Here is a 13,104-nt window from a genome sequence, read left to right on the forward strand (position 1 = left end):
TGTTATACGGTTTCACATAATACTTTATTTAATCAATTTTTTTTGTACAATCTTTTATCAAATGAATGGCCGTCCTGGAATGATGAGACCCTGCCGTTTAAGTAAAGTGCATTCTAACACGCAATTTTCACCCACTAGATTCATAAAAAGCCAACAGCGACGTTAGCACTTGTCAACGAACTGGTAGCCCATAATACAAATTCATAACGTACAACGTTGGCTCTTCACAGCGTAGATAACCATGGCTTATCAGAAACTCTTCTGGACTGGACAAAATTGCCTCCTTGTAGACTAAACAAAACCCTTGATTTTACCGCAGGTTATTTAAATAGACGGAATCTGGACAGAGGCTGTTGGGGCTGTAGTCTTTGTCTAAAAAATAAAACACATGTATAACACGTTTTTTTATTGCAATCCCGGTGGGCTAGTTTTTTAGCAAAACTCTATTGGGTAGCGTTGGGATTATTTTTATTGCCATCTAGGACAAACGTAGCCCTGTAAACAGAAAAGGATACTTTATATTATGTGTTTGAAAATGTTTAAGTGGTAAGGCAAAAACCTTAACTTCACGTCTCCTTGATAATCAGCTGGTGCCTCCCACGATGTCTAAAGTTTTCTTTCCTCTGTCATCACCATGTGTATTCGCTGTAAAAAAAATGGAATGGCTTACTTGTAGCAGTGTGGTTGTGTAGAAAGATGGAGATGATTGAACGTTATTAGGATTGTGCTGAAATAATGAGACATACAGTGAACTTGTTAATCTTATAAAATGATTTGACTTATTACTTACTCTGGGCGACATAGTAGAGAAGGTAGTATCAGGTGCCCCTCTGCAACTCATTATATGTGCCCATCTCAACATCAAGATATTTTTTATTTTTTTGCCCTTCTGTTCAGATATATGTAAAATATGCTCAAAGTTCACAAGCATTCACCGTAAACGAAACATAATGGCTTTACCTTAGCGGCGTGTTCTTAACAATTTCACCGTATTTGAGGGCATGATAATTCCAATCAGCGAAGACTTTTTCATAAAGGAAGTGCTTACACATCAACGCTATCCAGCAATGGCTGCCGTCTGCAATGTTTGTATCGTATTGTTATGACTTATGGCAAGAGTTGCCAAATAAATAAATAGAAACAATTTTTTTTAATTGAAACAGTTCTTATTTTAAATTATGTCAATTATTCAATTTCATAAATACGGATTTTTTTTAAACATTTGTCAGTTATTGTGACATAAAAAAATAAAAAAAATTTGTCAAGTAAAATAGAGATGTGTTTAGGGAAGGAAGCTAACAGGTGAAACTGCCAAAGCCGTAAAACGTGCTCAGTCGTATTTCTGCTTCCAAGAGTGCATCATCTCCACTTCACGAGTGTATGTTTCTGAATCACAGGTTGGATTAGTAGAATTTTAAATTCACTGATGGTCTTGGTGAATTGTGGTTTTGTCTTTCAGAGATTCTTCTGGTTTTCGACGTACGCCGCCTTCGTTCTGCGTCTATTTGCTGCCATCACCAACTATTTTTCATTTGATTTCCTATACCGTCACCAACCGTCTGGTCGCTCCTTTGCTGTCGTGGCCAACTATCTTGCTGTTATTTCGTTGCAATCACGCGAGGTTTTTGCATATCTGTGGATCCCCAACAGAGGTAAATAAAATTTTGTTCTTTATTGCTAGATTAGCTAAACGTGGATGCTGGGGCTTGACACGGCGTCACCATTTCGAGGAACCTACACTATTAGCTACGTGCAAGGGAATTGTTGGTACACCTGCCACATGGGTTTTTCTTTTTGTTTTGCACTATCAAGTTTTCCCGTCCTCAAAATTTTTTTTCTCTAAATTGCAGAAATAGCTACCTATTTCATTCGAGATTATTTCGAAAATGAAAAGAATTACTTGTAGTGGGAAATCTCAAGCTGCAAACGCCAAGAAAATTCGACGTGAAGTGGAACGTAACATCCAATTATTAAATGCTTTTCAGTTACATGGTCAACAGCATAGTAGTAGTAGTTCCGAATCTGACGAAAACCAAGGGTTTTCGAACCACTTTCCTTTAACTGAAACTGAGCCAACTGATGGCGATTTGTTCTATGAGTTTTACGATGACGCACCCTTGTTTTCTTTTGATGTTGACGAGGCTAATGCTAGTGTTGCCGAAAGTGACTCTGATTCGACAGATAATTCTGTTGAGATTGATGTAGATGATAATGCTTTGGTCTTTATTGAAGAGAACCCTCCACAAACGTTTAAAGATAAGTTGTCGTCGTGGGGCATTGATTGTGGAGTTCCGCATGTTCATCTTAATAAGCTTTTGACAATTTTAAAAACGCACGATTGCCATTATGAGCTCCCGTCTGATGCTCGCTCTTTATTGAAAACACCCAGGAAGGTGACACTCATTCCCATGCATCCTGGGGAATATTTTCACTTTGGTGTACTTGACGGTCTCAAGGGTTTGATTCAAGATAGGTTTCTTCCGGTGATTCGCACTGCCATTGCAATTGAAATTCTAATCAACGTTGATGGTTTGCCCATATTTAGTAAAAGCACCCTCAAACAGCTATGGGTAGTTCTAGGGATGATTCGGGGAATTGCGGGTCTTGAGAAAACACCATTCGTCATTGGTATATATTATGGTCTTGAGAAGCCAATAGGGGGTCCTAATACATTTTTGCGAGCTTTTATAGACGACATGAAAATTCTTCTAGAAAACGGATTTTTCCATTGCGATCGAATGTTTTCAATAAAAGCTATTATTTTTGTTTGCGATTCTCCTGCCCGAGCTTTTGTTTCAGGAGTCAAGTATCATTCTGGGAAAAGCAGTTGTTCAAAATGTACGACTACTGGAATAACTGCTTTTAAGCCAAGCGAAATTAGACGGCTAGTCCGTCCTAAAGGCCGTGTTGTATTCCCATATTTAGCTGCTCCACTTCGAGATGACGAGTCTTTCAGACAAAGAGAAGATCCAGATCATCATAACTATTATTCAATTGTCGAAGAGCTAGTGTCAGTCGATATGGTGTACGATTTTCCCGTCGACCCTATGCATTTGGTCCACGAAGGATCAGTTCGAAAGTTAATAATGACTTTGATGGAGGATAGCGACTTTAAGATCAGTCCTTATAGTGTTCGCAGGGTTAATAAAGAAATGACAGCTCTTTCAAAATTTACTCCGCGTGATTTTGCTCGTAGAGCTAGAGAATTTAGCTCGCAAATGAAGGCAACAGAATGGGCTCAGGCAATCGGCTACACAGCTCCTGTCGTGTTTAGAAACAGATTATCACCGGAAAGATATGCTAATTTGCTATCGCTCCATGTTGCTATTAAAATTCTGACATCCCGAAGATTGTGCTTCATTCACAACGGTTATGCGAAAGACCTGTTGAAAGTTTTTGTCCAAAATGCGAGTCTATTGTATGGCGACGCCTTTGTCACATTTAATATTCACAATCTCATTCACCTAGCAGACGATGTAATGCGTTTTGGCCCCATATATTCCTTTTCTGCCTACGCTTTTGAAAATTTCCTTGGTATCATTAAGCGCTTGCTGCGTAAAAGTGAGAAACCACTGGAACAAATAGTAAAAAGACTGTTCGAAGTTCAAATGAGTTTTTGTCCATCAAGTCCAGCCGTTAGAACTGCCCCCACGCTAAAACTTGCACATAAAGGTGGCATCTTGTTACCTGGCGTTAGTGCAACAACTCCTCAATTCCGTCTTTTAGAGTTCAACCATTTTTATCTTAATCTTGAATGCGGTAACAACTGTGTGATGATGTCTGATCAAACCATTGTGAAAGTAGAGAACTTCGTTATACTTTCTGGAAAACCGTTTATCATTGGAAGAAAATTTGTCGATTTATGCAATTTCTATCCAGCTCCATTTGATTCCACTATGCTGAACATTTATCAATGTAAAATGTCTCATGATTTAGATTGTTGGCCAATTGTCGAGTGTATGTTTAAAATGTATCTGATGCCAATTACTGCAACTGACACGTTTGTTTGTTTTTCCCATCGAAAACTTGTAGACATATATACGGCTAAAACTATCATTTTTTTTTCATTTAATGCCCAATAGAGTGAACGTCCTACTTAAAATGCCTCCTGTTCGAATTGGAACGAGAAAGCGGGTTGCTAAAGTATTTGGCGATTTTGTAGATGCTTCCTTTAGCGAGTCAGAACCTCCAAATTTACATACAATTCCTTCGCCACCAAATGTAAACAAAAGTATCCATGGTCATCAAGGTAGCGGAAGACCACCGAAGTCCGTGAAGAAATCAAATGTCATTCAAACCTCACAGGAATTGTGTAACGCTGGTAGATATTTGTCTTATTAAATAATTTCGTAATAATTTTTTATTTTTTAATTCTTTTTAGGCACAAGAAAAGACAGTGGCAACACTCCAGTGTTTCGCCATACTCAACAAACAAGCCAAGATACTGCAATATGGTCTTTTTCTGATCGTGGCCATAGTACTCTGGGTGACGAAGAATTGTTACCTATGGGTCCTAGAGCAACGCAATATCACGGTACAAGTAACGAAACTACAATGTCTTACGACCAGAACAGTGAACCGGAACTGGCGGAATGTCATGCCCCAGACAACCAATTGGGCTTGAATTATTTCCGTCAGCAATCTAGTCAGCATCAGCAGCCTCACATTCAACCTGGCCCATCTACTGAAATGAATTTCCGCCAACAATCGAATGGACATGGTGGTCGTGGTGGTGGCACTTTGCAACAGCAGCTAAATCTCCCTGGCCCGTCTTCCGGAAAGAATCTCCGGCAACTACAAGATACTAATTTCTTTGATGCAGCAGAAACACAAGCATTTCCTGCTGAAGCGTGCAATGGAAACAAGCGACCGCAACTAAGTCAGAAACCGCGTCACACTGCATCAGAAGTGTCGACACAGGATTCCTTTGTTGGACGATCGTCCAACAAAGAAATCCTGCGGCAACCACGCAATCTTAACGAAATACCAAATGCAGGTAACTTATCGCGTAGCAAAAACTTCAGCAACGTCATTGTTAAATTTTTTATTCTACGTTACAGTATTTCAGGACTACGTGAAAAGAAGTTTGGAATTTTTGAAAATTCACTGTAGAGAAATGTCTGCCAAAATCGACGATCTCTTGGAATCTAGGCCAAAGCCTTGTATTTGTACTATCCAAAGAATGGAGGACAACGAGGAACAATTTAATTTGCCTATGGAGTCTTTTGCTGCTGTCGAAGACATGGAAAAAACGATGGGGGACCAACAAACTCGGCAGCAAATGGTAGTTGAAATTTGGTTTTGTTTACACAGTTAACCAAAAAAATAACTATTGATTTTCAGATTCTAATATTACTCCGATTGGGTGGAGTTTCCCTCCAGAAAACAGTTTACTCTATAATGGAAAAGCTTTTTACCTGCGAAATCGGAATGCACTACACTTGGACCGGCAAATCCACAAAAGAGTTCGAAAAAGAAAAGTTTTCTGATTTAAAAAACATTTATGCTGCTATCTGTGGTGGGTTACAAACTCATTTGATAAGTTCTTATTCGTACAATGAAATTAATTGTTCTTTTTCTATAGGGGCCGTTCTGGGCAACAAAGACCTTTCCAGTGACGAGAAAACATCCGTTAAGATACAGTTCCAAGTGACAGAATGGCTTCGTCATTGCCGACAAAATGTTATTAAAAGAAGAATAAGTTTCTGAAATTAAATAAACATTTTCAAACAAAAAAGTTTTGTCGCCTTTTTATTTTTTTTTATTTTATTAACATTTAAGTATTATTAAGTATAAAACAGCAGCTAAATGTGTGGGTTAATATGCCATACACGTATTTACCTGTCGTCGTGGGAGGAACATGGGACTGGCTGGGGAGTATAAAGGAGGGACTGAGGAGCCTATCAGGCAGTTGTCAGGCGACCAAAAAGAAGGTCCTGAGAGGATTTTAGTAACGTTACAGAACAGATTGGGGAGGAAAGTTGGAAGTTCTGGGGAGTTGCTAGGGAGCCTGGTGTGCCGTGTGGGTTGATCAAAAACGTTGATGGCGAACAGCCTACCTAACTGCAAAGCATCGGCTAGAAAATAAAAAAAATTTTCATTAAAACTTTCTTACTAACTGTTACATTAAAATGTGTTATTACTTCCAACACACAAAACCCAAACCAGCTCGCCAGTTACAACATTGATGTGTCCACTTCTACCAGGAAAATCCAGCATTATTTGGGGTATTTCATGAATGGGAATGACTTCATAATCGTATATATTTCTGTGTATTATAACTGCAAACAGCATTTCCATTTTCCTTCAAGTTTCGAGAACGGTTTAACTTAGAGACGACCTAATATGGATTTGAGGTGCAATGGTGGTCTGACGCAATTAAATTGTGAAAAATGGTGTTCGCAAAAATTAGCCGCAGGAAGTGTACACTGAAATGCCCAACAATTTGTTATGTCCAGACAAGAAAGTGCCTGCAGCCTAGCGCGGGAATTTCTTCAAAGAACTTGTTAAGTTTGCCGCACACTTATCAAGTGGTACACTAATAGGTGGGTAAGCCCACCAAACCAATATATGACCGGTACCCCACGAAACTCCACTTTCACCGGTACATTTACAGAAGTTTAGTGCAGTGGGTATTCAATTTTTTACCGTGTGGGACGAAGCCTTGCACCAATTCCTTCGGCTCAAGGAAGGATGCAAATTGAGTCTGCAAAGTCTCAAAGCAGTTTTCATCTCCAATGCCACGTTCATCTTGAAATACGATCAAATGGTGGGGGGTGTCGGGTACGCTGGGGTCCGAACAAGAGAAGACATTTTGAGCGTTAAGTAAGAAAGATTAGATATTTTAAGCGTTCCGACGGCTTTTCCTAAAAACTTCACTGTCAAACCAGCCAAAGTTCTCCCATCGGAAGCAAAGTGGCTAGAGAAAAAAATCAACGAAACGTGGTATGTTCTTAGGATATCGGAAAGAATACAAGATCAACCAAAGCGAAACCTCAAACATGCGGACGTAAAACCCCGGTCCACCGTAATTTTTTGCAGAACCATTAGAGAAGTCAATATTTACAATGAGCTGAAAATGCACTGTCCCACTTAACTAATTTACCGTTACAAACGGGACTACGACAAATTTGCATTGGAAAGTAGCGAACTGGGCATTGGTCAATTTATCGTCGCTATGAACTTGGCCGGACGAGGAACGGACATTAACATGGCGACGATTTGAAAGTTAATGCTTGATTTATTTTCCCGAAAACGAACGGATCAAAGAGCAAGCGATGGGTCACGCAGGAAGAAAAGGAGATCCAGGAAGCGGAATCCTTATCTTGTGCGAAACCGAGACATAGAGTAAGGATTAAGAACTTGGTGATGAAGAATTGTTTAACAATATCGAAACACTACGAAATGAACAAGAGTCAAAGCAATTATCTCAACTGGAAGAGGATTTCGAGAAAAAAAAACAAGATTAAAGAAATTTTTTTCCGTGATTTCGGATTTCGGATTCTCGGTGCTAAACATAAAAGATAAATTTGGGGAAGGCAAACAAATGGAAAAAACAGAAAAAGAGGATGACGTTGAACACCAAGACAATCAGGTGACGGTTCAGGTCATTCACGACAGCGCCCTAGACAAATTGACTATTTGCCTTGATGAGAATGAATCCAAAAGTTCAAACGTTGTGAATTTTCATGAAAATTCGACTGGATCACACCAGCCCGCTCGATAGCTGTAGCAAAAGATCTTGCAATCCACGAGGAACCAAACCTCTCCAAAGCAGACCAGATTTTGAAAGGTATCGTTATTTCCGAAAACAGTTTCTTTTATCCAGCTGCTCACTACTACCAGATTTTTATTTCTCTTTAACAAAACCAGTTCGTGAACGGAAAAGACGAATTCTTTCGCAACATGCGAGCCAGGGAGACCATTATCAACCAGCACATTGACATGCAACTGTCTTTCAATAGCGTAATGAACCAACCCAAGATAAAATCAGCACAAATTCGTTCGTTTTGTGCCGTCGATGTCTACAAGGAGCAGAAAAAAATAACGTGAACATTTTGGAATGTTTCCTCGGCTCCATTGTCTTCTTGTTGGGCAATTTTTGCGCATCGCAAGTCTTCGTGAACCCAGCAAAGCTCCGGACGAACAACCAGGTATTCAAGAAACAAGCTCAACCGAACAAATACAAACGGACCACACAATTCGTCGAGAGAAAGTTGAAAAGTATTATAAATATCTGGTAGAAGCAAAATGCATTGCTTGCGAGCTCAACGATCCCAACACTATCCTGAGCCAAACCTCATTCCCCAACCAAAAAAACGTCGACGACGACAGTCGGCGTAATCGAAGAGCAATCATCCAGCGGATAGCAGACGACTATGCTATTGAAGCATCACTCGAAAAGACCCTCGTGGACGTCTTCGACAAAGCCTTAAGTGAAGAAGAGATTGAAAAGGAACTAGAAAAACACATTTTTATCCCGTCCAGTAGGAAGGCGTTCTGGAAGAAACTCGTCGAAGCTGGTGCCTTGAAGATTCCAAAGATCGGCATCGAAATGGAATGCGTCATCATGTCAGACATTCAGTGCAAAGGCGTACCCGAGCTTGATAGAGATGATACTATCACGCTAGATTTTGGATACGACACTTACGATCGCGAAGTAAACTGCCTTACCATCTAGTATAATCCGATGTACGACAACAAACCGGGATGGGATGACAGCAAAAAACTTATGTTTTCCAAAAAGTGTGTCAAGCAAATCTTGAACTATGAACTTGAAAAGCAAAATTTCCAGTTCAACAAGATCACTCGACTTGACCTCGACAAGCCCGAAAAAATAGAACTAAGAGAATTCAGTCGTCTGCTCGATGATGACTTCTTTCGAGCAAATATTGTTCCAGCTGAACGAAAAGGCGTTAGGGAGGAACTGATAAAGCAAAACATCATCGATGATCAGGGTTTTCTAGCGCCTGATTGTGATATAACCAAAGACTTTGACTATCCGCAGGGCCCAGTCTATTCAAACGCTGTGATGCATCTCATCGGACAAAAGTTTGTCTTAGAAATAGCATGGTCTATAAACTGGAGGTCGAAGAACTGTCGTCTACTAGGGCTGTTTTGCTCGTCTCGTCTGCTAAACCTTGAGAAAATTTTGGGGAATCTGCTAGGGGCGCGGACTAGCCGGGTTAGTCATCATTTTGCCGCGTAAAACAATGGAGAGGGACGGCTGAGTGGTCTCAGTTCGTAGTTTAATCATCAAAAAAATCGGTTTTAAGCTAAAATAATAACAAATTAATTCATTTTGTTTATCTATTTTTCAATATCCCATGTAATTAGCTCTAGTTTATTTGTTTTCGTTCGATGTAAATGACACTATGAGCATGATATGTGATTCATGCAGATGATTTTATGCAGTGCTATTTTCTCTTAATCTAATATTTTAACGTTTCCTTGCAATAGGACAAAGAAGATGCCGAACCGTTGTTATGTCCCCGGATGTAAATCTAGTTTTTCAGATTACCCAAAATATCTTGGTAAATTTACCATGTTTAGAACACCTAAGGATGGAAAATTATTGAAGCGTTGGAATGAATTCATCCCCAGGAAGGGAACTTTGAAACGTTCTTCTAAAGTATGTTCACATCATTTTGCAAGTGACCAACAACGTGGTTTTCAAACAAACAACGCCTTCATAAGAAACTGCTTTGACCAGATCATCGTTGCAGTTGCGAAAGATGGGATGGGTTGGGGGGTTTCCAAAAATTTGTTGTTCTGAACACAACCAACAAACGGTCACTTTCTTTATTTTTTAATACGTAGAAATAAGGTATCACATCGAAGCTAAGTGGTACAAATAACATCATTCAGCAGTTGAAAACAAAGCATCAAAATTTACATACATTGTCATTGATGGTAGTTTAAATAAAAAGCCGGAGACGGATAATGAGATGAATGATAAAGCGTCGAATTATTTTTTATTTATATATTATATTAGGTTATTCTTCCTTAAGTCGTATTCCGCATAACTCGTTTGCTTTAAATAAAATAAAAACCCTAAAAGTAAGTAGATTTTGTAATAAAGGCTATGCCTCACGCGGTAAAATCTGCAAAATGATGACTAACCCGGGTAGTCAGCGCCCCTAGCAGATGCCCCGAAATTTTCTCAAGCTTTAGCAGACGCCAAAGCAAGCAGACGACAGTTCATCGACCTCCAGTTTATAGATCATGGAAATAGTACGAAATCAATTGCTAAAAATAAAAGATCGGGAAACAATGTCCTAAGAGGATCCTGATTATTTGAAAGCGATCAACTTGTTACCACTAAAACCACACCGAGACATGCTTGGAGATTTAATGGCAGCTCACGTCGTTTCTGGGCCTCGAGTTACGTACGACATGGCAAGTAAACTAAAAGATGTAATTTCGAAAATCAAAGATGTTGACGAAGAAGAACAAAAGCTCTTTTGAAGTTCTTGGAAGATCGACGATGTTTGATGATGGCTGAAACGCAAGAATTCGCTCTCAACCCCTTGGAACAAACCATTCGCATGATGCCCTCTGCGGTTAACGTCTTCAGCGAACTTCATTGTCTTCCGTCTAATTGGACTAGACAGTGTCATAGAAGTAAAAGGTTTAGGAACGGTCGTTGAAAAGGAAATTGTTAGCCCCACTGTTTTCTACACTCATCGTTGCTGGCGGAATCACATGCTGGAGTTTTACTGCTCATTTGCTGCCCAGAACTACCATTTTTGACTTTATTAAAATGTATTATAGGGGGAGGCTTCTCTGACATTACTTATGCCATTACGACTGTATTGTCGCACAAGGACTTCACCTGGGACGAATACTGGCACCAAAGAATCAGGAGTGCATCAGGGAAAGTGTGTCCAATCAATACTGTAACAGATTTACTGGGTTTAAGGGATGTATTCAGTCATAGACAGCTTACACGACACACACACACAGCATTACACAGAAACAGCACTGAGAGCACTAACAACTAGTCTGAATCACTACATTGGACTGCCCCTCTGGCCTGCCAAAGACGGACTTTTGAGTCTTCTGACATCCGGCCAGAGTGGAAAGTCCATAGACATCGCACATTTGCATCTCTTAGCAACTTGCGCTAAGCGACAAAGAACATTGACGCTACATACACACGCTTACATACATACGCTTGCCTGCTGACATAGGTTCCCTAGACTGGATAACAAACCCAACAAGGTATAACAAACAGAGTACCCCATGTTTTCTACTTTAACATTTATTAAAACTAATCCGGGTTAAACGACAATATTCACACGACTACATTTTGGCCAGGCTGGCCTTGATCCTTTTCTCCTGGCTCTCGCACTTCCACAAAACGAGCCAACAGTAGGGTGTCTACGTGACTACTCAGCCTCCGATACTCGATCCACAGGTACACCAACATTGGCAACGGGAACAGGCATCCGATCCACCATTCAAAAGGAAAACGCTTGGAATTCTCCTCTTCTTCCCATTGGCGTTGTAGGCGTTCGACCGCTTTCACATGTGAACTCGTCCCCGCTAGGTCTATACGCGAAAGTGTTCTTAGGGCGGCGGGCACTTCCTCCATGATGGGGCTCTTTGTCACCGGTTGCGATTGCTCGACCATTGGTACCAATAGACCACTCAGCATCCCTGCAGCCTTCTCGTCGATAACGCTCGTTACATTCACTGGCATCTTCTGTCGGAAGCTCGCTTGCAGAACCCATTCGTCCGAAGTTGCCGAACACAACCATGGGATTTTTATGACCCCCACTGCTGGCAGCACTTGCGGTAGGCCAATTCCGCCTATCCTTTTCCCAGGGCTCTGGAGCACTATGGTTACGTTGTCTTTACCAGCGTAACCCCACTTCCCTTTCTCCAATGTAGATCAGGTCAATGCCGGTCCGCTTCTTACTATCTAGGTGACAGTTCCTCTGGATTCCTTCCTGCTCCTGCAGAAAGACAGACGCCGCGCAGCTCTTTATCCTTCCTTTTCGGTCAATTGGCTTCAAGAATGGGCACACACTGCCCATGTATGGAGCGCATTTACGGACTTCGTCCACGTTGAACTCGACGAACAGCTGCTGATCTGGCGATACCCCCAGGTATGGAGCCAATCCCGCGTACGAGTGGGATACCGACTCCTCGTTGCTGGTGGCTACCGGCATAGTAAACACACTGTAAATCTGCAATGCATAATTAAACTCAAATACCGGCAGATGAATGAACAAACGAACGTTGCCGTCCACCCTGCGCTCTCCAGCGATTTCCTCCTTGCAATGCTGGTGTCAGTCCCCATCCTTGGAGCAAGGCTTGTCGAACAGAATTCGGCGCTTTAGCCAGTACATTTGGAGGACAAAGGAGTGGTGACAGTCTCCCTATAGCTGCATCTGCTAAGCCAGTTTGACAGCCGTGCAAGACGTCAGCCTTCCAATCTCGCACCCTATTTGCCTTTTCCACAGACCTCGTTACCTTCTGCAGGCAAGGTGGGTCCAGCTGTCATTGAAGTCTTTTCTCAGCTACACCTGCTCTCTCCGCATCTGACCCGCCGCTGCCATGAGAGCACTGATTTCGGACTCTCCGCTCCGCTCCGCTAGGTGCCCCATGGTCACATTTAACAGGGTCGCCTGCTCCTGGAGAAGGTGTACCACCTCCAGACCTTTCTTGTCTCTGTGACTCGATCCTCGACTGCTTTGATTCCAGGTCCTTTGTCGTAGCGGTCCCGAAGAGCCAGTTAAGCAGCAGGCCACCTCCGTCGAAAAACCCACGCCCCGCTCTTGCTTTGTCAAACGCACGCGCCATATCGTCTACCCAAGCAATGACAAGTTTAATTACTTGCAGGGCTGGGCCTGGTACTTTTAAAAAGTACCGCGGTATCGGTAGCGGTAGGTTCACTTTTTTTGAAAACTACCGCGGTAACGGTACTGCCGCAGAGATCTTACAAAGTACCGCGGTAACGGTACTTTTCCCGGTACTTTCGAAATTGTAAAAAGAAGCATTGTGGGCCTACTTACTATTCAAATTTATTCACTTTTAGAAAAAGCAATTTTTTAAAGTTTTCATCTGAAAGATTGGCCCTTGTCGGAATGAAAATGA

At 41.4% G+C, this 13,104-nt stretch overlaps 1 protein-coding gene and 1 long non-coding RNA gene across 3 annotated transcripts; one reads left to right on the plus strand and one right to left on the minus strand.

Annotated features, from left to right (window-relative positions):
- Nucleotides 1-5: 5 nt before the first annotated feature.
- Nucleotides 6-1,086, minus strand: LOC116919572. Of its 2 annotated transcripts, XR_004391954.2 has the most exons (5): nucleotides 961-1,086; nucleotides 791-889; nucleotides 560-727; nucleotides 213-495; nucleotides 6-134 (listed from the first exon to the last, which is right to left on the minus strand). It is a non-coding gene; the product is annotated as an uncharacterized LOC116919572 (long non-coding RNA). The 2 variants fall into 2 exon arrangements; XR_004391953.2 differs by having other exon boundaries at nucleotides 6-495.
- Nucleotides 1,087-1,295: 209 nt separating this feature from the next.
- On the plus strand, nucleotides 1,296-5,737 carry LOC123475809. Its single transcript, XM_045178854.1, has 7 exons — nucleotides 1,296-1,397; nucleotides 1,460-1,652; nucleotides 4,163-4,321; nucleotides 4,382-4,996; nucleotides 5,061-5,284; nucleotides 5,344-5,518; nucleotides 5,585-5,737. Exons 4-7 carry the CDS (start codon nucleotides 4,507-4,509, stop codon nucleotides 5,707-5,709), a joined length of 1,014 nt encoding a protein of 337 aa, XP_045034789.1. The 5' UTR covers nucleotides 1,296-1,397; nucleotides 1,460-1,652; nucleotides 4,163-4,321; nucleotides 4,382-4,506; the 3' UTR covers nucleotides 5,710-5,737.
- Nucleotides 5,738-13,104: the final 7,367 nt, after the last annotated feature.

This window comes from Daphnia magna, linkage group LG9, assembly GCF_020631705.1.
Source record: "Daphnia magna isolate NIES linkage group LG9, ASM2063170v1.1, whole genome shotgun sequence".
Taxonomy (NCBI): domain Eukaryota; kingdom Metazoa; phylum Arthropoda; class Branchiopoda; order Diplostraca; family Daphniidae; genus Daphnia; species Daphnia magna.